The sequence below is a fragment of the Lontra canadensis genome, unplaced genomic scaffold, assembly GCF_010015895.1.
Source record: "Lontra canadensis isolate GAN:19392208 unplaced genomic scaffold, GSC_riverotter_1.0 scaffold164, whole genome shotgun sequence".
In the NCBI taxonomy this organism is placed as follows: domain Eukaryota; kingdom Metazoa; phylum Chordata; class Mammalia; order Carnivora; family Mustelidae; genus Lontra; species Lontra canadensis.
The window spans coordinates 2,077,814-2,099,996 of NW_022631158.1; the positions used below are offsets into that span (position 1 = coordinate 2,077,814).

The following is a 22,183-nucleotide window of genomic DNA, read 5'->3' on the forward strand; positions in this document are numbered from 1 at the left end:
CCAGCCTGTGACACAGCATTTTTGTCTCTGGTGCACAGCCCCATTTGGAGTCTCCAAACCCAGCAGATTCCTGCCACGCTGCTCCTTCTGGAGGAAAAAGGTGAGCCTCCCCAGATGTGCCACTTGGGGGATCCCTGCTCCAAGAGCAGTGGCTCAACTGTGCCTCGGATCCCAGTTTAAGGTAACCCCGAGCTGAGAGCTCACTCCTCAGCTCCAAGGTCTCTGTAGCCGGCTACCCCGCTCTGATACGTGGCAGGTCTGCCACACTCAGACACCCCCGATCTTTCTGTGACTGTGAGACCTGAGACCACACTGTCCCCGCGAGGGCTCCACCCCTGCTTAGCCTCTGGAGCAATGTCCCTCAGAGGAGCAGACTTCTAAAAGTTCTGATTTTATGCTCCACTGCTCTACTGCTCGCCGGGAGCAGGCCCCTCCCGCCGTAGTCTATCTTCCCGTTGCTTCGGATTCACTTCTCCACACGTCCTACCTTTCAGAAAGTGGTTGATTTTCTGTTCCTAGAATTGCTGCTCCTCTTCTCTTTTATCTCCTGTTGAGTTTGAGATGTTTGGAATGGTTTGATAACTATCTAGCTGAACTCCTGGGATCTGATGTCATTTCAGTCTGCTACTCCTCTGCCATCTTGCCTCTCTCTATCATAGGTAATGTTTGTTGGGAGCTTAGAATGTGCCAGTTGCTAGTCTAAGTGCTTCAGAAGTAATAATGAGTAGCTGACAAATGATGGAATGACTACAAACGATGCTTTGTGGTAAACATGAAAGTGGAAGCCCATCTGCAGCACCTGGCTGACTCAGTAGGTAGAGCATGTGACTCCTGATCTCAGAGTTCGAAGTTCGAGCCCCATGTTGGGTGCAGAGATTACTTAAAAATAAAATCCTAACTGCCCCCCCCGCAAAAAGGAGGCCCAGCTAAATAGGTTCTAAATAAGAGCTGCCATTAACCCGTAGCCAGACCCACACATCTAAGTTCAAAAATGCTCTCCAGGAAGATGTGCCTCCATTTCCAAGCTGTCCTATGTTTTAAAACCTTCTTTCTGAAAAGCTCTAAGAACAGAGGAGACAAACAGTACCATTTATCATACCATTTGTGCCAAAAACATTGGACACAGATGTCCATGCACAGGAATCCCTGGCTTGAAAGTAAATTTGAGGGAGAGAGCAGGAAGGAGCGAGAGACCCAGGAAAGAGCTATTAGTGCTCTAACACCTGGGACCAGGGCTTCCGGGGCAGTGATGGCTGCATCTGAAGCAGCAGGAGCCAGTGGGAAGTGACTGAAGTTCAAGTTTTCCAATTTTTTAGGGAAGAAAGCAACCTATCTGAAGGAAGAAGGCCAACCTGTATGCCAACCACTGTTCAAAGACAAGCAGAAACAAACCTGAAGAATACGAGTTTTCTGTTGATTATTCGTCATTCTTCTTGACTTGGTCCTTTCCACTTCATGTCTGTGAACCCATCCTCGAAGTTCATGATTTAACCTATAAAACAGCTTAGTTAATTAAGCATACTTCATAGAAATAAATCTCTCACTTTTGGTTAAAAATTAATTTAATCAGGGGTGCCTGGGTGGTTCAGTGGGTTAAAGCCTCTGCCTTCGGCTCAGGTCATGATCCCAGGGTCCTGGGATTGAGCCCCGCATCGGGCTCTCTACTCAGCGGGGAGCCTGCTTCCTCCTCTCTCTCTGCCTGCCTCTCTATCTACTTGTGATCTCTGTCAAATAAATAAAAATCTTTATTAAAAAATTTCATTTAATTACATTCTCTAAGGTCCAAATAGCATCCCTAGTGCCTAATGATTCGATACTCCTATCTGATTGAAAAAGCTCAGATACTAACGTTATTTTAATACAACATGCATTTTTATATAGTAGACTCCTCAATCATGAGTTCAGGTTTTTTTAAAAACCCATAACTAAATACATTCCAAATATAGAAACAGAATGCAAAGGTTTTTTCAAAGAAGAGTACTTCCTATTTCTGCTCTTGGGCTACATCCGCACAACCCTGGAGACACTGAAGAACATTTAGTAAACTGTAGGATCCTACCAGGAAATGGATGCATTAAAGCCTTTGAAAATCGTACTATTTTTGGGAGAAGGAAAAGAATGAACTCAATTGCTCATGGAAAAAAAAAAAAAGGAAAGAAATAAATTTCAATACACTATAAACCAAAATTTCCAACACTGCAAATAAAAAAAGAACTAGTTCAAATGTAGGTTCCATTTATTGTGCTTACTTTTTACAGCAGTTGTGAAGATGTTAGACGATGCTTACTTAACTAGAGCTGATTATGACTTTAAAAAACTGAAGCAATTTTTGAAGTTCAAGAAAAGAATCCAAAATCAAAGGAAAATATTCAAGGAAAAAGGAGATGAGGAATGGTAAGGTGTGCCCTAACGGGAAAATATCTCCAGAATCATTCTCTTCAAATTGCTGTCTTCCTAAGTTGAAGAAAAAGGCCCCTTCTCCTATGAATGTTACCACTTCTCAAGTCTAACATCCTATAAGTTTATATATCATTCTGTAGTTTTCAAATAAGGCATATTTAACTAGCAACCAAACACTACCATGCAGCATAGACCCATCGCCATCTTTATCAGGTTGCTGGGGAAACTGGACAACAACTGATAAGCCTATGATCGTCCAACACACAATCAGAGCTTCTCCCAGTCACTTAACTAATCTGAACAGTTTTCTACGTTCCAAAGCTAACCCCAGGAACCCACTCAGATATTTGTGTGATGATCTACAACACTCACCTGAGAGATTCTGTGGTGTTAATCAGGGGCTGACAAGGAGGCGGAGGGATATAGAGCAGTGGTTCTTCACTTAGGACCATGAGGGCCTTGTCATTTGAAACAGAATGATCATATCTGAAAAACATATGCACAAAACCTTGCATCTTAAATTCCTAAGTAGTTTGCTATAAGAAAGTCATTACTATTATTAACTTTTCATGGAAATAAAAATATAGTAAATAGGACATAGTGCAAGATGGAAGCAAATGCAACAGAAAGGGAGGGAAGTGTAGACCATGTGGCACAAATGTCACTTTCCAGTGTTCTGCAGATTGCCATGGTAGTTCACATTTATCCAGCCACTATTTATTGAGCAATGACTATATGCCAAAAACTAAAGAAACAACGATAACACAAGGTCCGTGTCTTCCGTGAACTTGAGGCATACATAGTGCTGCTGGAACAGAGGTGACACAGGAATGGACGTGGGGGAAGGACCCGCTGACTGACAGGAAAGATAGTATAGGGTGAACAGACTAAAGTCTGTGGTCATTCACAATTCTGCGATAACAAAACTCAAGTCTCCTTCAAACTGTGTGTGGTGGGGGTAAGGAAGAGCATAAAACACTTGGTGGGAAAGAAGTGAGCGCTGAAAAGTTGAACATAAATTTTAGAATCAGGGAAGAATCCAAGTCACTAATAAAACACCAAAGTAACATTAACCAGTCAGGGACTCCATCAGCTTCGAAAAATATACCTTCCTAACCGTCACACTGAATTCACTATCCGTGGTATGACGGAGGGAGCTAAACCCAGGCTGAAAATCAGAGGCTGAGCTGGGGGCATCAGCGCTGTTTATTGTCTGCTGCCGCTACTGTAACCTTTCTCACTAACAAATCCTAGATCTGTCTTGAATTTCTTTACATTCGATGCTCTAGATTTAGAAGACTAGATATTTAGCTAACACCCAAAAAGAAAAAATGTACACAAAATCAGACACGGCTAGATTCACAGTTTTCATTAATTCACTGAACCAGTATTTACCGAATACCAACGATGTGCCAGGCCCTGCGCTAGGAGTCCAATGGGGAGCAAGCGAAATGAAGTCCCTATCCTCAGAGACCTTAACGGCGGAGATGCGCCAAATATAAGAGAACAAATACATAAAATAAATCCAAATTAAGAACTAGAAATAGAAAAACAATGGCAGTCTCTACTTTAGAGGAAATGGTCCGAGGAGACGGCCTAAAGGATGAGAAGCAGCCAGCACCATAGCAACTGGGGAGAGAGTTATCTAGACAGACACAGGTCAGGAGAAGGTGGCCTTCAGGAACTTAAAGAAGACCACTCACCCGATGAAGAGTTGTGAGCAAGTGAGGGAAACACAAGACAAGGTTAGAAAGACAGAGACCAGGGGGTGCCTGGGTGGCTCGGTCAGTTAAGTATCTGACTTCGGCTCAGGTCATGACCTCAGGGTCCAGGGAAGGAGCTCGGTGTCAGCTCCCTGCTCAGCGGGGAGGTCTGCTTGCCCTCTCCCACTCCCTCTGGCCCTCTGCCTGCTCATCCTCTCTGCCTCTCTCTCTCTCAAATGAAGAAATAAAATCTTAAAAAAAAAAAAAAGAGAAAGAGAGACCAGATTATAAGGTATTACTTAAGGAGAGAAGTGATGTATTTCAGTGTATCCTTGCCCCTGCCCTTGTACCAAAAATGGATTCAATGGAGGCCACAGGGGAAGCTCGGAGACCAGTGAGGAGAGGGCTGGAAGCCAGGCAAGAGCTGAAGCTAGCGGTACTAGGGTGCTGGCAGTGAAGACGGAGAGCGGTGAACCAGCGTGAGTCACAGAAGCAGGAAGAAAACTGAAAGTCCACAGTTCCGGACGATGAGATTTGGATGAAGGAGGAGCCCAGAAAGATGACCGAGACAGAGGCCGGTGGAAAAGATGGAAACTGAAAAATGTAGCAACGAAAGGGAGAATGTTTCGAGAAAGGAGGGATCCACACGGCCAGATGCAGAGGAAAGATCAAGACGAAGACAGAAGTTTCCACTGAATTTGGCAACACTGAAATAACTGGCCTCCGTGACAAAAATAATTTTGGCAGACTAGAAAACTAACTTCAGGAGAAAAGTTACAGACTTCTCTGTATGCCACACACCACGGAAAAAGAGCAACAGCTGAGGATACACACATCATTCTTCCCTTCAAGTCGAAGCAGAACATTCTCCAGTCCTGTCCTCTGCCTCTGAGAGTTAAACTGTTTGGAATAACACAGAAATGAGGGTGCAGAGGTAGTAACTGCACACACACTGCCCTAAAATTAAGCGTTGAGGGAGAAGGAAAAAACCTCTCCCTTGTACTGGATGAATGTGCCTAGCAGGGGGGCTGGTTGCTACACTTAAAAAAAAGAACAAAGACCTGTCACATGTGTCTTAGTTTAAAAAATCAGGTCTTCATACTTTCAAAAAATACAAATGCTCCTATCATTCAGACAAGTCTAAAATTACTTTTGAAGATGTATTTTTGATCTATGATTTTATTTCCAGGTGATAAACTCTAGTGTAATGACATCTGCACATCTGTGCTAACTTGCTTTGTTTGATCAGCCAAAATATTCTTTGGAAAAAAAAAAATAAAAATCTGATAGGAGAAATACCAGGAAAAGAACTGGGTGGAGCTGAAGGGAAAAGAAAAGGGAGACTCTAAGCCAACATGCAATCTGGAGACAATCACATCCACACTAATCCTGATGCGGTCGGGTTCTAGGCTGCTTGCAAGCTATTTCACATCGATAGACACCATTTCAGCAAATAAATCACTTAAGTAAAGGACAGAGCTAGGGAGAGTTAATGAGAATCCCTGGGATAGGGATTCTATTCTGGCTGATGCCTTCTATGTAGGGTAACCATCCCTTCCCATTTATCCAAGACAGTCTCGAATTTACACCTGAGGTCCTGATGTAATTATTACTTAGCACTCCCTTTCATTCTTAAGTGTCCCAGTTTGGTTGGACAAATTAAGTGCTCATCTTATTATAAACCACACATTTCTAAAACTGAAAACATATATGCAGTTAATTACTATATGCTAAGAGAATGCAATGTTATAAACTATGGGATTACAATCTACTCCTTTTTTATTTGAACCAGTTCTCATAATTCTCCTAAAAAATGAAACATAATAAAAAGTAAGCTGCATTGAAAAATACAGTGTCATCTACTGGGTATTTACCCCAAAGATACAGATGTAGTGAAAAGAAGGGCCGTCTGTACCCCAATGTTCACAGCAGTAATGGCCACAATCACCAAACTGTGGAAAAAGCCAAGATGCCCTTCAGCGGACAAATGGATAAGGAAGAAGAGGTCCATATACACTATGGAGTATTATGCCTCCATCAGAAAGGATGAATACCCAACTTTTGTAGCAACATGGACGGGACTGGAAGAGATTATGCTGAGTGAAATAAGGCAAGCAGAGAGAGTCAATTATCATATGGTTTCACTTATTTGTGGAGCATAAGGAATAACATGGAGGACATTAGGAGAAGGAAAGGAAAAGTGAATTGGGGGAAACTGGAGGGGGAGACGAAGCACGAGAGACCGTGGACTTAGAAACAAACAGAGGGTTTTGGAGGGTGGGGTGCGGGAATGGGGGAGCCTAGTGGTGGGTATTAAGGAGGGCACGTATTGCATGGAGCACTGGGTGTGGTGCATAAACAACGAATCTTGGAACACTGAAAAATAAAATAAAATAAATAAAATATATTAAAAAAATATAGTGTCATGGCTGTGTATAAATAAACCAACTAAAATGCAGTTCAAAACACATTTGTATCTGCTGCTTTCAAATGTTGCACAAACATTCTCGGTTATCTTTTATTTAGTATTTATAATGATAAAATCAAGAGTATCGAGTTGATGGACTAATACCTACTTGCATCCCCCAAGCTCCTCAATAATAATCTTAGATATTTCAAGATATTTGCATGCAGTCAAGAATCCATAATCTTTTCCAATTTTTTTTACTAATACCAGTAACCCAGACTCTGGGGTGGGGAACAGCAAATAGCTTGTCTTTCATATACTACTTTGAAAACTGAGAAATTACAGCCTGAAGGTCATTCAAACATCTAGGTTGAACTAGGATGACCAGAGCACTATGCTTCCCACGTTACTTTACTCCACCACAGGCAAATAGGTGAAGGCCGCTATTTACTGAGGTTAGCTCAAAATAAGTAGTATTCCTGTAAGGGTTACCTGAACTGTAATTTCAAGTACATAATCAATAACTAGTTCTACTTTTTTAACAACCAACCAGCAACAGGTACCTAAAAGGCACGTGGCATATTCTCAATGCTCGTAAACCCAAATTTAAAACCTAAGTTTTGATGGTTCGCATGTGGATAACACAACTCAAAATTACATGCAGAACATGTAGGGCAAACTTGGACAAATTACGCAGTAAAATGAGATACTATTAAACTCTAGCAATATTCAAAGACACTGTTAAGTGAGCACTAAGATCAGTATTTCAGAAGTATGGCTATTTTGGGCGTGATAAAAAAAAAAAAGCAAGAAATGTCATCTAATATTTTCCAACGTTATGGCATCCATCACACCGCAGGCCGCATCAGCTAAACTCACTGCCCTTTAATTCTCTGGATCCTCTGCCACGCTTAACACTTGACACACTGCAGATTCCTAAAATAATGAATACTAGCATTTTTTTCCAGGAAGGCTAAAAGGAGACAAGCCCACAGGACTACAGTAGTAATTTCATTCAGTGATATGGCTGTCACAATAAAAATTTTAAAAAAAGATTCCACTATGGCCCTTGGCCTGTAGAACTTTACAAAGTCACAAGTAAACAAATCTTTAATGATTCTCAAGCATTGTATTGTGCAATCGTTGCCACACTGTGACCTTCCTTTGCTTTGTTAGTCAAGGACTTCACTCCACTCGGTTCTAATAAAAATTCCAAATAACACAGGGAAATGTTTATCAAAAAGTATACAGCTCTGAAAATGTCCATTGTAGCCTGCTTCTAGTTGACATAATACAAACCTTGTCTTTTCAAAAAATTTTAAGTCTGCTACTATTGGCAAGCTATAGAGAAATTTACCAGAATGATAAACCGTAACGAGAGGAAGATCCGACGAAAATCACAATAAGTATAAACGATCTGATCAGATGACTGACCGCACTCAGGCTCACCCGTATCACCCCACCAGACCACTGTCCTCACAAGATGATACTATCACATGCACTATACGTGTAACCATATGACCGATTAAAAAAACTATATTAAAAACATTATGTATAATACAATGTGTATATATTGTATTTGCTTCCATATGTATCTTAGTACACACAAACGGAGATTTTTAAGGTCACATCTCCGTAAGAATTCCAAAATTGGGAAAGGTTTCAAAAAGCAAATTTATTCTTAAAACTGACCTTAACAGTAGAATTTACTAAGGGCCTCAATAACTTGTTTGTTCTACAAATTAAAACTATGCATAAGCGATTTAGATGTAAAGTTATACTATATGATTCCCCATGGCAGTTTCATTAAATCATTTTAACAGAGACATACTGTCTTCTAACCTGTAGTTACTTTTCTGGATGATACCATCTGATGTGTCTTCCACCTCTTTAGCAGAAAATTCTAGAAGATGCCTCCTTTGACTTGCAGGGTTCACACTAGGATTTTTTCTCCTGGAATCCTGTTCCAACATGCTGAAAATTTTAAAAAGTGAAACAATAATTGAAATAACAGTTTGACACATGTATACATACTACTTTAGCTCTAAAGCAAACCCAAATTCCTTCACAGGTTCATGCACACAGTATGAACACCAGGCACAGAAAACAAAATAGCACATGGCTGTGGTCAAATCCCTCACCTGGCATCCTATACACATGAAAAACAATTCTGAGAATAATTTTCGTTAAGCCTAAAAGTACCTCATTTTTAAACTACTTCAACACGAATGTGTGGGGGGCTCGGCCAGTGCAGCATCTGTCTTTGGCTCAGCTCATGATCTCAGGGTCCTGGGACGGAGACCCGCACCGGGTTCCATGCTCAGTGAGGAGTCTGCTTCTGTTTCTCTCCTTCTCCCTTGGCCCTCACCCCTGCTCTTATGCGCTCTCTCTCTCTCTAATAACTAAATAAAATCTTAAAAAAATAAACTGCTTAAACAACATCAGTAGAAAAAAGTACAACATACATTTAACAATTTTAAATTCAGATAATAATTGAAATAAGAAGTCCTCCTGGATGCTGCAAGCTGTTTCAATGAGGGAACACTTCAAATGAAACTGGAACTCTTCTCCTTATGGACAGCCAAAGGCATTAGCCCTTCACAATCCCCGAAGGCAGGCAATCAAATACAGGTAAAAAAAAATAATTTTTTTCAAAGATTTATTTACTTATTTATTTGGGAGAGAGCAAGAGTGCACACATGAGTGGAAGTGGGGGAAGAGGGATAGAGAAAATCTCAAGCAGACTCCCCGCTGAGTACAGAGCCCAATGTGGGGTTCCATCTTGACCTTGAAATCATGACTTGAGCCGAAATTAAGTCGATGCTTAACTGACTGGGCCACACAAAAAATTATTTAAAAAAAATACTTCTATTTTTATTTACATGTAAAGTTTCCTATTTCCTTCTTTCTCCCCATCTTCCCCCATACTTTCAATTGTCAATGTGTGTCCTCATGGTGGGCCCAAGTATTTATGGCAAACAAATACACATACACACACACATAAAGCCATTACTGTACAGTCATTTAACACTTTTAACTTGCTAATCATGGGCTTAGAGATTGGGCTCACCAATGACATTCTGTGTGTGTATGCTTTATTTTGCAATGCCTCGCACACAATGTACACTAGTTCTAATCCTGAAATTAAACGCAAAGGGAAACAAGGGATGCCAGATTCTGCTGAGAAGGACGAAGAGGTAGAGGAAAGAAGGGCTAATGAAAGTGGTTCTAAGAGGGAAGGAGTTCCTCGGGGTAGGGCAGTTTGTCTCCACATCTGAGGAAAGCAGTGTTGGGGGAAATAGGAAGCAGGTACATCTTTCTAGAATCATCTACTGATCTCTTAGTTTATTTCCCATTTTCCTCGGTTCTTTCCCCCCAGAATCATTGCTGTCTGGAGGTCCACACACAGTATGCTGTAGCACTTCAGACATCCTGTAAACCCTTCGAAGGTGTACCACCAAATTACCAGCCCTGTGTAACATCTAACTTTACTACAACTGAGGATACACTGTCACAATTCTATCTTTCAGGCACAATGTTTGCCTGAGTGTTCCCGAACAACAGGAACCCCGCTGCAATAAGGGAAAAGGCCTAGTGGAGTCTAACCAAATTCTCGAAAACTTAACTTGGTGAGTATTTACGAAAATAGGAGAGAAGCAATAGAAAATAACTTTGTAGGGAGGACAAAAGGAGTGTGTGATGATAACTGAAGAATTTTTTTCTTTTTGCAACTTACTTCTCTGAAAAAGATTTTACTTTTAAATCTTTCAAGTGTGGTACCAAACATTCGATTCAGGAATGTACACTGTAAACAAAACAAAGTGAAGAACTTTCTTTACAGAATCTCCATTAATTCAACAGCTACACTGTATTAGCAACAGAATCTCCATTAATTCAACAGCTACACTGTATTAGTGACACACCCACGTAATAACATCCCCGTTCATCCAAGTACTCCTTCTACCCCTCCAATGATGAAGAGGGGCTCCATCATCCTGATTGTGAAAAGTGTTTCCCCTGGTTTTAACTAGAAATGTGCTTCTTTGTAACTTCCACACTTTGGTTCTAGTTCTGGGCTTTGTGGCTGCTCAGAAGCCTAAGCAAGCCTCCTTCCAGTGTCCAAAGACATCTCCTACACCTCCCACCCCCACTCCGCGGGCTTGCTTTCTCCAGGCTATGTTTTTTTCCCACACACGTTCTTCTTTGAAGCAGTCTGTCTTCAGTCTTATCTGGCCTCTCTCCTATCACTATGCCTCTCAGAAGTGGTATCCAGAACGGGCTACAGTACTTCTCAGGGGGCATGACCAGCCAGGATGGAACAGATTCATTACTTCCCACGTTCCAGATATGCTTCTCCCTCTGATGCAGTCGAGTATCACAAAGGCTTTGTTGGCAGTTACACCGCATGTTGCTTCTCCTGAGTCTGGTTTAATCCAAATCCCTACTCCTCTCACATACTGATTCGGAACCATTACCTTCTTTTTCCTTCCTCTCCCACTTCCAATTCTGAATTCATATCATTGAGCTTTTTGATCCCAGCTGAATAATTTACATCAATTCCTTTAAAAATATCACCTTGTCTACCAATCAGTCAAGAACCTCCAGGATCTTAATTAGCCAAAGAAACTCTCCTTGTAAGCAAGAGTCAGCATGCCATCAACATCCACAACTGAGCTGTTACTAAAATACTGAAATGCTCAGAACAAAGAAATCAAGCCATGGAGCATGTCCCTAGTGAAAACCTTATAAAAAATGTTAAGTTTCACCACTTCTGAATTAATTATAGCACATAGTCCAAAATTCCACATCATGATTGTAAGGATACTGTAAGACTGTTAAACTGTCTTCCAAGACGCAAATATAGTAAAACAGCAGCGGCCATTTGAGCACTATATTAGGGAATGAAGACTTAGTACAAGTTGAGGCTCAAAGAGTTTAAACAAACTTGCTCTAAGTAGCTAAAGAAGCAGAGACTTGGACCTAAGTTTGGAACTCCATTACCGCATTATGTTGACAACATTTCTCAGAATGACTGAATTCCTTTATTCAACATGTACTATGGCCTATTATGTTCCAGGAACCCTATACAATGCTAAGGACTCAAAGATAAAAGGAAGTAGGGACACTTGGGTGGCTCAGTCCACTGAGCATCTGACTCTTGATTTTGGCTCAGGTCATGATCTCAGGGCTGTGGGATCAAGCCCCAAAGTGTAGAGCCTCCTTGGGATTCCCCCACTCCCTCTCCCTCTAAAACAAATTTAATTAATTAATTAATTAAAAGCATTTTGAAAAAAGATTCTGAAAAGGGTAAAAATCAAATTACAGTGTATGGGGGGGGGGTATTGATACAGATAAAAGATAATAGCGCGGGGGAGCCTGGGTAGCTCAGTCGTTAAGCATCTGCCTTCGGTCAGGTCATGATCCCAGGCTCCTGGGATCAAGCCCCTCATTGGGCTCCCTGCCCCGCGGGAAGCCTACTTCTCCCTACCCTACTCCCTCTGCTTGTGTTCCCTCTCTGTGTCTTTCTCTGTCAAATAAATAAATAAAAGCTTTAAAAAAAAAAAAAGAAAAGAAAAGAAAATAGAGTGATTAACATCACAATAAAGGTTAATGCCGAATGCTATGGAAGCCTATAGCTAAAGCACCTGATCTCCAGTAAAAGGATCACAAAGTTATCTTAAATGAAAGCCATAAATAAACAGGTGGAAAGGAAGAGGGAGAGAGGGAGGGCATGCCATACAGATGGAACAGTATACGGGGAAAGCACACAGGTATAAGAGAGCATGTTTTGCTCAGAGAACTAAAAGTAAAGCGGGAGAGACAGTGTGCGTGGACACTGAGAGAAAGAGATCATCTCGGAGAGAGAGGAGAAAGGAAGGGGAGCAGGATGATAATGCAAGGCTAGATTAGGGATGGCCTTGCCTGCCACAGTTTTACTAAGTCCAGAAATTTATTCAAGTAACAAAAAGAAAACTAGCCTGTTTGTTCTGTTTTAATTTTGGCTCTCAGATATGTCCTTTTCTTATTTATTTATGTTTAAATATTTCATGTTTTAAATAATCTCTATTCCCAACATAGGACTCAAACTTACATCCCCAAGATCAAGAGTCACACGCTCCACTGACTGAGCCCGCCAGGCCCCCTTATCCTCTCCCTTTCTGTATCAGAATCTTCCCTATGATTGTTAAATTCCCTGGTCTAATGGGGAATCTACCTTCTTTCTTTGAAAAACTGGAATTACAATGATCTCCTAGTTACCTCAACTACTTGAAAAACAGCAGATTACTAGAACAGTTTCCCTGTTTTCCTGTGCCCTGGAGAGGGAGTACAAGCCTTTAAAAACGGGAGGCTCCCTCGATTACCCACAGTTAACTGCCAAGCCTAAGTGCTGCTATGGCTTCTAGAATAACTTCACTTGTGTTTCCTTGAATCCTACTATCAACTAGCAATTAACACACTTCATTAGTTTCTCTTGATCAGAAAGTACCCTCCTCTGATTCTCGAAGTGTAGTACCTGGACCAGCAGCATTAGCATCACCTGACAGCTGGTTAGAAATGCAAATTATCAGGCCCCACCCCATTCATACTCATCCAGAAACACTAGGAATGGTGCCCAATGACTCTGTGTTTTAACAAGCCATCTAAGTGACTGAGACACACTCAAAATGTTTGAGAGCCACCATTTTAAATAATCCTGGCTTGCACATCTTTCCTATCTCATTCCCTGAAAATTACACATCTGCCACAATGAATGCAACAGAAGTGGACAGTCTGGGGAGAAGGATGGGGCCGGGAAGCTCCAGACAGGCAGCAGGTAGAAGGGTATAATCAAAGTGGACATCTGTATGGTTTATGCACGTTTTATAAAGGAAAAGTGTTCAGCATTATTAATGCTTGGAAGTTTGAAAGTGCCTTTCTACTGATCATTGTTCTTTTGACGATGTTAATATTGCTATGAAGACAGGCACTTCAATTCACAATTTACGGCTGTTCCAAGCAAATGCCCTGAGGTTAACCATCGGCTTAGTTGATTCCATCTGCAGCTGAGCTGCACAACCATCCCTCAGCAGTTGCACTGGCTGGAAATCAGTTTTGATGTTGACTGGTTTGGCTCCTAAGTGATCACTGTTTTTTCACTGCTGCCCATACAGGTAATGAATATCACAATGCAATGGCAATTTACCTTTAACCTTAGCTACTCTAGTAACTCCTACCCATTGTTTGCCTCACCTTTATTATCTGCTCATTGGCCCAGAATGTATTTTGAAAAGGTAACATACTAGGAAATTCTGAAAAGAATCTGTTAAAGTTTTTCATTTATTGTTTTTGGTGGTTGTTGTCATTTGGCTTCCATTCCTTGTAGATTTTTTAAAAGTCTTAAAATGAAATTTCTCTTAAGCTAAATTACAGACAAACCAGCTGTCCAATTCAGCTCAAAAGAAAAAAAAAAACTATAAATGCTTGAACCCTATGAAATGACCCAAAGAAACTAATTTTAACCATCTGAGTAACTGCAGAATTATGTTTCCCTTGTTTTTATGACTATCTGAAATACATGAAAGCGCTTTATTTCACTGCCAGAATTCAAGACTGTCTTAGGTACACAATTGTGCCACCACAAATATTAACAAGGAATCTGACAGTAGCCAAATGTACGAAAGAGGAAAAGAGAATTGTGGATGTGAACTTCCAGATTCTTGGCAAGACTGTTTTAGCATCATTCCATGACCCGTTTTGTTAATTTTGGAAAAATTAAATTTTTCTTTTTTTTTAAGATTTTATTTATTTCTTTGACAGAGATCACAAGTAGGCAGAGAGGCAGGCAGAGAGAGAGGAGTTAGCAGGCTCCCTTCTGAGCAGAGAGCCCAATGCGGAGCTCGATCCCAGGACCCTGAGATCATGATCTGAGCTGAAGGCAGAGGCTTAACCCACGGAGCAACCCAGGTGGCCCTGGAAAAATTAAATTTCTAATAATACAAAGAGATGGCTCAGAGTCATGGGAAGGGTTAGTGTAGTAATGGCAATGACTGTTTATAGTTCATAATATTAATAAAACAGTGTAATCAAACTCTTTTCATGATTAGCTTAAATTAGGTTCTATTCTGTATTTTTAAATAAACTAATAAATATTAAGACAAGTCCCCATTTCTCTATGATCAGAAACATGTAATTCCACAAGAGTCACAAGAGTTTTAAGCCACAAAGTAACTGTTACACCAATAAACCTTGCTCATGTCAGGGGCCAAAAGGCCTGAAAGCATAGATTGGTAAAAACACAAATAATTTCAATTTCCCCAAAATTCTGGAGAAAGGATTATAAAAATTATTACTTCACTTTTTTATTTATAAAAATTCTAAAAGCCAACAAATGTTTTAGATTATCTGCGAAGCCACTCAATTGTTAAGAAGTGATTTCAGATAACCAATTTTCATACCAAGTAGCTAAACAAAAACCAGCACATTTCCAAATCCATTCTACCCTTTGCAGACCTGCTTTCTTATGATACAAGCAGATCAATTTTAAGTGCAAGCCATCTCAGCAGATAAGAATCCTACTGGTTTTCATCTCCCAGAGAAATCCACATGCTGTTGCTGCTCTGCTGGTGGGAGAACCACCCATGAAAACTTGAAATCACATGAAGCTGAAAAGAGCATTGAGTTTTTCCAGTTTTAATGCAGGATGGTGGAAAGAGCACAGAATTTGACATCAAGAGATCTGGGTTCAAGGCATGGCTCTGAGACCCCCACTGGAGGAGACCTTCTCTGTATGCAATTCCTCACGTGTAAAACAGGAAAAATAACACATATTTCAGTTTTCCGAAGAGTTAAGCGAAATGACAGATGTGAACATGCTTTTGTAAATCAAAAAGTGCTCTGTGTCCCAAGGATGACACAGAGCAGTTAGCGAAACAGCTTGCCTTCTTGCCTGCCAGGTTCTGCCCTTTCTCAGCACAGCAACAGGAGGAATTGTTTTAAAATCTGGGTCAGATTATTAAATCACTTCTTTGTTCAAACCTTCAGACAGCTCCCCATTTCTCCCGTGCAAAAGTCCCAAACCTTAAAATGACCAAGGCCCCACTCAACGCACCCATCTTACCCCTCTGGCCTCATCACCAACTACTCTCCCCCTTGCTCACTTCAGTCCAACCACCCTGACCTCCTTGCTTTTCCTTGAACACGCAAGGCATCCCTCCACCCTAGGGCCCTTGCATGGCTGTTTCCTCCGCCAGGAATGCTCTTCCCCTACATATCTATATGGTTGGCCCTCTCGTTAAGCCTTGGTGCGTATGTCTACTTTACAATGATCACTATTTCAGACTACAGTTCCAACAACCACCCTCACACTTGTAACACCATTCACTCTCCTACAGTTTACCCCTTTGTTCAAAGGACTACAACTCTATCATTGTATTTGCTTATTATGTTTACTGTCAGTCGGTCCTTGCTAGAATATAAGTTAAGGAGTACAGGGACCTCAGTTTCATTCTAGGACAATGCCTAGTTCAGAAAAGATACTCCCTCCCACTTTTTTTTTTTTTTTTAAATAATAAACAGATGAAATGTATGTAGCATTCTGCCTCAAGTCAAGAGAAAAATCCAGATCTTCATTTTAGGGACACTAACTCACAACTCAAGAATGGCAGGTGGTGAACTCATTATTACACCATCTTCAGATCCAGGAAAAGGAAATTATGTTAATTTTCATTGCAACTGAGGCTAAAAATGAAAAGTTCCCAAGGGAGTTCTCCAAATCTTAAAAGAAGTTTTTTCTGTTTATTGAATGGTTCAGATAATTTTTGCAGGCCAGTAGTAACTGGGGGTAATTTACTAAAAACAGAAATGTGACTGGATAAATAAATCTTTAAATCAAGATTTTTTTTTTTAAATCAAGATTTTAAAAACCTTCTAAACAGCAGTTCTCAGAACCAGGGATTATCGGCCCCTGAGAAGAAACATGTACTTTATAGCAGCAGTTTGCCAAGTGAGCCAATGTGAGCAAGAAATCAGCATGAGATCCTTCCACTCACTCAAATGAACAATTATAAAGCAAGCACTCTTCTAACAGGTGATGCTCATTCTTGGAACTCCGCCTCAAAACTAAGAGGAAAGCCATGCTGCTGGTGGAGAAGCCTAAATGAAAAAGAACGGAAAAACCCGGCCCATAGCCTCAGCGGTCTCAGCTGAAGCCAGCACCAACTTGCTGGCCGTGATGCGTGAGCCATCTTGAATGGTCCATAAACCCAAGCCATCCCCACTGACACTCCATGGAACAAAAAGCAGTCTCTACTGAGCCCCGCCCAAATTGTAGATCTTTAGCAAAGTAAATGTCATCTTCAGGCTTTAAGTTTTTGGGTGATTTGTCACGTAGCAATAGATAATACATTATACTTAATTGAAGTCAACAAGTCAATGTTTCATATAAGAAGTTTGTGTGTAAACAACTTTCTGGAATCTTCTCACTTGACAAAGGCACGCTCTGATCATTCTAAATGTCAAAACGACACCTGTAAATTGGAGTACAATCCCTTTTCTGTTATATTTACATCAACCTAGTCAACTTATTAGAGTATTAGAGTATTTTCTCCTCCTTTCACAGCCAATTCTAGCTTTCAAGGGTTGGGTAAAGTCACTGGATCAAATCCTAACTCTTCTCCTCTGTCTGCAACTTCTTTTCCCCTGCCTCAGTGGCTCTGTAAGCAATTAAGACAAGGGCTCCACAGGCGCACTCCAGATCCTAGCTCTGCAACATCAGCAGCTGGAATTTCAGTCTCCTCATCTGTAGGAGAGAGATAATCACACCCTCCCTCACAGTTCTGGGAGAATGAATTCACAAAATTGCTTAGACTCATTTGCTTGGCACGAAGTATTTAAAAATAGCTTAACAAGACAAACACAAAAACCACTTTTACCAACCAAGCTCAGATGGTATCAACATACAGCCAACCTAGATTATTCTAGAACTAATTCTCTTCTCTTTTTTATTCACCTTTTCTTCCAGCAGTCTTATTTCCACCTATCTCGCATTTTCAAATTCACAACAGTAACAAAACCCACATACAACAGAAGAATGAAACAAGTAATGCTGCTTTACTGAGAAGGGCTGACAGAGAAAGCCACATAAGGCGTATGGACTTTCTGTGATTCCCTAATTCTAGCTCCTCAGCGGTCACGGACTGTGAAAAACTGACTGTGGACAGAACATGTCAATGCCAGTTTTTGTTCAGAACGCACAGACAACATGAAGTCTAAATGGACATAAACCACACACTCACAGTTCATGCATGCTACATCGGCCATAGCTCAGTTAAAAACAATCTGTAAAAATTTAAGTTTCAAATGTTTCCTGAAATGACAAAACAGCTCAAATCTGGAGAAAATAAGGCACGGATATCAAACCATATAGAAGCTTAAATGATATGCGATTAATTATACATATATTTCCTTACAATCAAAAGTTTCGGTTACCCTACACTACCTTAATATCAGGCTAGAGCTTCCCTTTCCACAAGCAAAGCTATGAACTCCTTTACCATTTATGTTTTGATCAACTTCTACCGCAGGATTTCACCTGCATGTACTAAGTACTGGAAATGGTGGTTGAGAAAGCTGCTTCAGACACACCATACATGCTAAGATCTGGGGTCTAAAGAAAACATCAAAGCACCAACTTGAACTTTGACAGTTTTCTCATGTGCTCTGGGTTTCACAGTGACTCCTCTCTCAAAAAAGAGAAAGCGGCAGAAGTTACATTACTTCCTCTTATCTTGAAAGTGACATAGTGACTTACTCAAGGTTAAGAAGGCAATTAGCAAAGGATGTACGTTTCTGGTTTCAAATGCCCTTCCCCTCACTGTAACAACTCAAGTCTGGGCCAAAAGGTAGCCAACCAATGAAGGCTAAGCCACTGGTACTCCTTACAGACCTTCCAATATACAACTCCCACAGAGTCCAAAACTAAAGAAAATCATCAACAGACTTTTCCATGCCCTCAAAACTCAGCTCTGCACTTGACAAACTCTAAGTCATTTTTTTTAAAACAAAGGATGAAATCTATAGAGTCTGGAAGAAATGAGAACCAGGTACTCTGCATGGATACTTTTTTGAAGAACGAGAGTAAACAACAAGATTCGGGGGACGGACTGCCCTTCACCCCATCACGTCTCTGCAATTCAGCGACACCTGCTGTTTAGATGTACTGCATTTCTTCAGTTTATGTGTCACTTTGGTAAATGTGGAAAGTACTTTTAGCCAAGAATTTGAATTAGATTTCATTTTAAAATCTGGCTGAACAAAATCATGTAGACTTGGTGGTTTGAATTCTGACATTTAAGTTATACAGTAACTTTTAACCTACAGCCAATAATGATTTCATACAGCAAAATGTGCTCAGCAATTGAACAGGAAAAAAAAAAAATTAGAGCCAGATTTGGGGACAGGCTCATCTCAGGATAAGAAGCTAGAGTTTTTCCTGTAAAAATTATGAAAAGCTGACAAACTTAGAGAATGCTAGAATAGAGACATTTTATTTCTAACCAGTTCCAGACAACTCAACTTCAGTGCCATATTTTCTGTGGTCAGCTTTTCCTTAACAGTCTCAGAAGCAAACCACAGAGTAGCTGGCCCTTAAACAGTATGATTCACCCTTCTTCATCCAAGTCTGATGCCTCAAACTGTAAAGATTCCGTTCTAGTGAGGGGAGAGCACCTAACCAGGAACAAACACCAAAAAGGCCCTGTCAATTTCAAACATTTGTTATTTTTTTAAGACCTAACATATTCAAAACCTCCTAAGAAAACGCTTTTTATTTTCAGAAAAGGAGAAGGATGACAGTGACTTTTAAAATAGAAAGGGGAAAGGAATAACAAAGGAATATAACAAATAATAACAAAGGAATCTGTAACTACAGTCCTCTGTGCCAGGAAGAAATTCCCCACAGAAGGTTATGCTGTGGCTCTTAGTACAAAACAGAGGTCCATACATTTCCTCAATTATATAAGACAAACCTTTGAGTACAGACGTGTCTGTCTAGAGATTTAACAAAACTTCCCAGGACACATGGGTAGCTCAGTGGGTTAAGCGTCTGCCTTCGGCTCAGGTCATGATCCCGGGACCCTGGGCTCAAGCCCTGCATTGGGCTCCCTGCTCATCGGGGAGTCTGCTTCCCCCTCTACCTCGGACCCTCTGCCCCCACTCACTCTCTCACTTTCTCTCTCAAATAAATAAGATCTTTAAAAAAACCAAACTTCTCTTATATACATTATCCTCTAAATTCAATGGGTAAGTGCTCTTACAATTTCCACAGAGGCCAAGCTATATAAAAAAGAAAGAAAAACAACGCAGCACAGTTTTCAACTCTGGACATACTTCAGAATCACCAGAGGGAAAAACATTTTGTTCAAGAACAACTGAATTAGACCCATCCTACCAGATTCCACAAGTTTTGGGCAGGGCTCCTCCCTTTGGAAGATTTCCTAGTGATTATTAATGTACAGCCATGGTTGAGAACCACTATGAGAAAATGTAAGAAAAAAATCAGCCAAACTTTTTTTTCATCCCAACTTTTAAGTAGGCAAGGAGAATTTGCAAAACCTCAAACTTCTGTGATAAAAACTTTAGCCCCTGTCATTACTCAACCGTCCACAAAACTCAGAATAAACGACAGACTGCAAGTAGGGTTCAGACCAAAGACGGAAGTATTTTTAACACAATTTATTGCTCATTAAACTTTACTCTGCCAAGAGAACCTTTTGGAAATTCTTTTCTTCCATCAAGATTAATCTATTTTCCCTTTCTCTTCCCTTATTTCCCCCATTTTTCTTAAATTAATTCAACTTCCCTCAACCAAGAAATATTTTTACAAATGTCTAAAAGGAACACTGCTCATTCCCTCCAACCTACCCTCTTTCCTGGATATCTGTACAAGTTTGAAATTTACATCAGTCCTTGAGGTATAGGGGAGGGTTAAACTTCCCTAATGTCAGAATGGTCTTAAGGTACAAACTTAACGTAACAACAAAACAGAAACACATCAGCACAGAGCAGCAATGAAAACCATGTCTCTGGTGTGACCAACATCAGCTGTGTGAACACTGCTTTAAGAAAGGAGGAACCCAAGAAGACAAAATTCTAAAAATTAAGCCCCTACCCTACAATGAAAAAATCTCTTCTTCCACCTCAAAAAATTTAAACTTGATAACCACTTATGCCATATCCAATCCAATTCCAACATCCCTACAAGACTAAGTGTATGAAAAATGAGAAGAAACTCCACTGTAATGCACAAAGTAGCAGTAATGAGATAGAGAGAACAGGTTATGAAAATTAAGGTGTCTTAGAAAACACACAACCAGAAAACAAATAAAATCTAATCACTCATAAAAGGCCTAGGAAGTGAAGACCTTTTTTTGCCTCATGTTTGTTTTTTTAAGGCAACAAAAAGGGCAGACAGGGGAAATAACTTCTTCTCCATCTCCGTACCATATGCTGTTTAGTGTCGTGGATCCCTCACCTCCCACGGAAACTCCGTCTCTCTCCTTATAAATCTCTAATTCCAGGGGCGCCTGGGTGGCTCAGTGGGTTAAATCTTTAATTCCATTCTTCCGGGTGAAGCCTTTCCTATAATCACCATCTCCACTAACCTCCTGTTCGCTGTACGACACTCACAAAACACACCACGTTACTTAGTACTCACTAGAACGTTACCGTACAATGGTCACTGTTTGGGGTCTTCTCCTCCGCAGGGAACATGATGCCCTAAAGGGACTGGCCACAGCCTACCCTCTCAGCTCCACTGCTTTCCACTCGCCACGGGACAGTCTATGCTCATTCACATTCCAGCAGGCCCTCATTCATCTGTTTCGTCACTCAACCACATCCAACAAAGGTTTTATTAAGGAGCTCCACTATGTCAAGAATGATCTAAAATTTCGGCGGAGGAGCTCTAGCCATCTCTGACTGCTTCTTACTGCCGGTAAAAAGCCATCCTCCCTAACTCTGCCTGGAATGCCCTGGAATCTCTCCTTGTCAGCCTGACAAACCCTGCCTCGTAATTCAGTACAGCATTATTATTTTTTTTTTAGTATATGCCATGTACTGAACATATTATGCTAGATGCTGAGGATATAATAAAAAAATGGACTGCAGCAGAGCTTCCCCCCACCCCCAAAAAGAAAACAACACAAGAGCTATAGTAGTGAAGACAGACCAACAAAGAACTGGCCAGTGTGACAAGTTCTATGATATGTAAACAGGACAATGTGGAAGCCCCCGGCAGAAATACTTAGCCTGGCCTACGTGTGAGTTAAACTTGCTCAATGGGACTTTTGAATTTTGTAGTAACAGTTCCCTTGCTTTCTTTTATAGCTTTCACGCATATATACACACATTCATACTGTACCTTTCTTTGGTCTGAGCCTGACATACATGTAATCCTACTGTAAGCACTCTTCTGCAATTTGCTTATTCCCTGTAACACGATACTTCCTCAAGGTCTGAGAAATAGTATTTTTAATATCATTCAATAATCATTTCATTATGATTTCTTCTTTGATCTATGAGTTATTTAGAATTGTATTTTTAAGTTTTAGTAGAACTGAAATTCTTACTTTTTTTGTTATTGATTTGTAGTTTAATTACCCTCACACTGAATGCAGTCTGCATGTTAGTCTCTGAA

The 22,183-nt window shown here is 40.6% G+C and overlaps 1 protein-coding gene across 1 annotated transcript in view; it reads right to left on the reverse strand.

Annotated features, from left to right (window-relative positions):
- The window catches only part of ATF6 (activating transcription factor 6), a 205,070-nt gene that overhangs the window by 123,507 nt on the left and 59,380 nt on the right, over positions 1–22,183 (reverse strand). Inside the window, exons 11-13 of the mRNA XM_032845498.1 lie at positions 8,353–8,484; positions 2,773–2,886; positions 1,393–1,492 (exon numbers count right to left, since the gene is read on the reverse strand). Of these exons, the coding sequence (XP_032701389.1) occupies positions 1,393–1,492; positions 2,773–2,886; positions 8,353–8,484 (346 nt within the window). The remainder of the gene's footprint in view (positions 1–1,392; positions 1,493–2,772; positions 2,887–8,352; positions 8,485–22,183) is intronic.